The sequence below is a fragment of the Sinocyclocheilus rhinocerous genome, unplaced genomic scaffold (assembly GCF_001515625.1).
Source record: "Sinocyclocheilus rhinocerous isolate Xijiao unplaced genomic scaffold, SAMN03320098_v1.1 scaffold469, whole genome shotgun sequence".
In the NCBI taxonomy this organism is placed as follows: domain Eukaryota; kingdom Metazoa; phylum Chordata; class Actinopteri; order Cypriniformes; family Cyprinidae; genus Sinocyclocheilus; species Sinocyclocheilus rhinocerous.
Genome location: NW_015636034.1, coordinates 38,631 through 43,381, shown reverse-complemented (window position 1 = coordinate 43,381; position 4,751 = coordinate 38,631). Strand labels below are relative to the sequence as shown.

The 4,751-nt window shown below is 34.6% G+C and overlaps 1 protein-coding gene across 1 annotated transcript in view; it reads left to right on the top strand.

The window, feature by feature from the left end:
- Positions 1-756: 756 nt before the first annotated feature.
- LOC107747531 (neutral and basic amino acid transport protein rBAT-like) overlaps positions 757-4,751 on the top strand; it is an 8,567-nt gene continuing 4,572 nt past the window's right edge. The window contains exons 1-5 of the mRNA XM_016562083.1: positions 757-1,473; positions 1,654-1,900; positions 2,979-3,158; positions 3,848-3,990; positions 4,214-4,339. Of these exons, the coding sequence (XP_016417569.1) occupies positions 1,228-1,473; positions 1,654-1,900; positions 2,979-3,158; positions 3,848-3,990; positions 4,214-4,339 (942 nt within the window). The 5' untranslated portion in view covers positions 757-1,227. The remainder of the gene's footprint in view (positions 1,474-1,653; positions 1,901-2,978; positions 3,159-3,847; positions 3,991-4,213; positions 4,340-4,751) is intronic.

Below are 4,751 nucleotides of genomic sequence, written 5' to 3'. Positions count from 1 at the left end.
CATCTTTGACGATAGTGGTCCTGACAGAATTATATAATCAAGTTGCAGTTTACATACGAATAGTTGACTAGTTACATTAAAAGTTGGACAGGATTAATATTTTGTTAATTTTTGTAGAGTTCAGATTACATCTGTCATTGAGGTGGTACCCTAAGGTACAAATATTATTGTACCTTATTTTAAATGGCACATGTAAGTACCTCAAAGTGTACTTATTACTACCTTTTGCAATGGTATTGCACCAGTGATGGGTTTTAAAAAAAATGAGAATTAGAGTTTGCCAGCCAATTTGTCATGTAGTGAAAAAGTTTTCAAGTATTTGTTTGTTTCTCATTTGTTTACCAGTGTTATTTTGGTATTATTATGATTATAGTATTTATTCATATTTTGAATTATTTTTTACTTTTATATTTTCAGTTAGATTTAAGGTGTAGTATTTTAGTAAATGTATGAGCTTTATTTTATTTAAGTATTTGCAGGAATCATTACTATGCTTTTCATAGCATATTTATATTTATTTCAATTTCAATTACTGAAAATTTTTTTAAAACATTTTTAGTTTTAATGATAACTGCTGATTATTACAATATTTTGTGTTTTGTATTTGAAGTTGCCCAAAAACAATGCATATTAGGCAAAAAAAAAAAAATCTATATTTTTGGGTAACGATTTAGTAAAAAAATATATATTTTTTTAATGTGATCAGGCCTTTTCATTATGCATAAACATCAATAAAATTATATGCTCAACTTGCAGTTTACACTAGTTACATTACAAGTTGGACAGGATTCTTAATTTGTTCATTCTTGTAGAGATCTGATTACAGGGGAAATCTTGTCAGCTGGGAAACTAAAGGGTTGTTTAGTTTCTAAAGGGTTGTTTGTAAGGTAAAAGTTTGCCAGCCAATTTGTCATAAAGTGAAAAAGCTAGTTGGCTAACTACCCGGCTTCAGTTTGCTAATTAAAGTGATATATATTAGAGTTTAGGACATTGTGGTTATATCCAGAGGGGTGTAAGAATCCTGTGTAGACAGCAACACTAAAACATTGTAAACTCACTTTGTCGCATGGCCAATGCCAAGATGAGTTACCTGACTTTTCAATAATATGTAGCCAAGGCAGTGTGTGATTGGTCCTGCTAATCTCTGCCACATTCCTCTGGGAGGGGTTTTATTGTGTGCTGAGAGGGATGGAGACTGAATGAGTGTTGTGCACTATGGACTTGTGAATGCCTCTATTTAACAGGACTCCCGCTGTCGGCTCTCACAAGTGTTGTTCCTTGGGACTGAATGAAGCAAGAAAGATGAGTTCGACCAAAATCACCAACATCGACGCGGTGGAGCTGCAAGAAGGCATCCAGAACGCAGCCTTTCATGAGGATGATGATGATGATACATCTGATGCATCAAGCTTTCGAGAGCAGCAGGCCACCAGCGTGTCCGTCACCAGGCCGGAGGAGAACGAGTACACTCAGATCGTAATTTTAGTACTTGTTTCAGTTATTTACCAAGGCAACATTACTAATTTTCCTCTTATGTTAATATTGTATTTCAGCTTTATTTCAGTTACCACAAAAAAATTGCAATAGTTTTTAATAGTTTCATAATTTTTAGATTATTGCAATATTTTTGTTATTTACTTACTAGGAGTTCAGATCAAGCCGTATGCTGGGATGCCCAAAGAGGTCCTGATGTTATACTCCAGCAAAGCCTGCTACCGCATACCTCGAGAGATTATTTTCTGGCTGATCGTCGCATGCACCCTGGCCCTTATTGCCATGACCGTTACGATCGTGGCGCTGTCACCTCGATGCATGAGCTGGTGGCAGCTGTCTCCGGTCTATCAGGTTTATCCACGATCATTCAAAGATTCAAATGCTGATGGTGTTGGAGATCTCAAAGGTAATTTTTGATCCTTAAGGTAAAACACTACAGGTTAATAGGGTAAAACATGTGAAATGTGAAGTTATTAGTGTTATTTTGGCATTAAAGTTTTCATTTAATTGCTTTTTTTTTTTGTGCTTTTGCCATTTTTATTAGATTTTTTTTATTTTTTTTTATTCATTTTTATTTCTGTTTTAGTAATTTTAGTACTTGTTTCAGTACACATTTCAGTTAATTAAATATCCTTTCCTTGATGCATATCTCAAAATACAACATACATTTGGGAATAGCCATTATTTTGTCCAGGTTTACATAGAAATTATGTAATTATTAAAGTTAATTATTCTGTAAAACTTACGTAATATAGTTCTGAGATATGTGAACCTCTGTCTGGTTTGGATCATGTATTTTTAGTGTCATTTTGAGAGCTCCTAATTTACCTACACACATCCTAGTGTGCATAATGTGCTAATTTTTCAACAATCTGGGAACTTTTTAATAATTCAGAGACATTATGTAAGAAAATTGGCCTAAAACAGAAAACAAAACAAAAAGGACAAGAAAAAGTTAGTAGTGTATCAAGCTGCCTTGAAAAACAATTCTCTTTTCAGTAGCTGAGAGTTCAGTCCAGCTGTAGCGTTATTTGAGAAGTGAGTGTATTGATGGCTTAGACAGACACACAAAAGCCATGTTTTTCCTTCATAATGGGTCTGTATTGCAGCATATTCTGTTTCAAGCAATAGGAGGAGGTTGTTTAATTGCTCTTATGTAATGGGCAAAATAGCATCTACACATGCCATAAAGTACATAAAACTGATTTTACAGCTGTACATTACAGGATAATTAGTATTTTACTTTGAAACATGTCCACACAAAGCAAACACTCTGGATAAGACAAAACACCAGCTTATCTTCTACAAGAGATGTATAAAACTTTATAGACCCTCCAAATGTTCACTTTTAGATAGTAAAAGATTGAAATCATTATAAAGGTTAGTTTGATCAAGATAAATTAATTGTATTGCTGAATGTCGTATACAGATCAAAGGTGCAAACTTTATAGATAACCGTTTTAGAATTCACTGTTTGGCTTCAGGAATCGAGGAGAAACTGAGTCATTTTGAGTACCTGAACATTAAAGCAGTCTGGATCAGCCCTTTCTACAAGTCTCCTATGAGAGACTTTGGATATGATGTGGAGGACTTCAGGCAGATCGATCCCATCTTCGGAACCATGGAAGACTTTGACGACCTCCTGGCAAGCATGCATGACAAAGGTGGACATGCTATATGTGACCCTGGAGCACAAAACCTTAAGTCGCTGGGGTATATTTGTAGCAATAGCCCAAAATACATTGTATGGGTCAAAATTATCGATTTTTCTTTTATGCCAAAAATCATTAGGATATTAAATAAAGATCATGTTCCATGAAGACATTTTGTGAATTTCCTACAGTAAATATATTAAAACTTAATTTTTGATTAGTAGCATGCATTGCTAAGAACTTCATTTGGACAACTTACAGGCGATTTTCTCAATATTTAGATTTTTTTGCACCCTCAGCTTCCAGATTTTCAAATAGTTGTATCTCAGCCAAATATTGTCCTATCCTAACAAACCATACATCAATGGAAAGCTTATTTATTCAGATTTCAGATGATGTATAAATCTCAATTTCGAAAAATTTACCCTTATGACTGGTTTTGTGGTCCAGGGTCACATATAAGAAATATTTCACTCAACATTGTCACCAACCAGCAACATGTAACACATTGACAAACCTGTATTGTGATCATTTTTGACTGTAGTTTGAATTTTAACATATTATGAGCTTCATGAGTAACATGATGGGTAATAATTAACAGTTTTATTAAACTTACAATGTTATAACACTATTACATTGTCATACATTGTCATATCACTATAAAATGCTATGTTTGATGACAGCATTGTTTTTTGGCCCAGGTCTAAAGCTGATCATGGACTACATCCCAAACCACACCAGCGACAAACACATTTGGTTCCAACTTAGCCAAAATGGTACAGAGCCCTATAAAGACTACTACATCTGGGTTAACTGCACACGAGACAAACCTCCAAACAACTGGGTATGAATGTCCAAATCAGCGAATAGTGACAGCTGCTGTGTTTGGATATTAAATTTTATGGCTCGACATAAAGATTCAGTGCTATCCAGAATGCTCGTCTGTTATATACCATTCCATACTGTTCTACACCACATTATTTATTTATTTGTTGCGATCCAGATTGAATGAAAGTCGTTATAATCCTCAGTGGTTGACTATAATGTCACATTGTTTGATTTGTCAGGTGAGTGTCTTCGGGAATTCCACCTGGGAGTATGATGAGGTGCGACAACAGTGCTATTTCCATCAGTTCCTCAAGGAACAGCCTGACCTTAACTACCGTAACCCTCGAGTCATAGAGGAGATGACGGTAAGCTTGCAGCCAACAGCTTGACTGTGAACGTTATGGGTGCGATGAGACAAAGTAACAAGCAGTACAAGCTCGCTTGATTAGATGTGATTGTGTCATGTTTTTTTTTTTTTTTGTAGCCAATTAAAATGCTTGAGCTTGAGCTTAATTACAAAAAAATATTTCCCATATCTTTTTAGGATTCTGTTCATTTGCGTGAACCTTTCCAGGCCTGGAAATCGCAATTTAAAATCCCCTCGTATTTCCAGCCTTTTCATGACTCTGGGAATAAAAATGAAGGAAAAAAAATAGCTATGGTACAGTATATCGTTAAGATGTATAATTAGCAGTTTTAATAATTACCAACATTCATTTGAAATTGAAATCCGTCGAAAATGTTATATATATATATATATATATATATATATATACT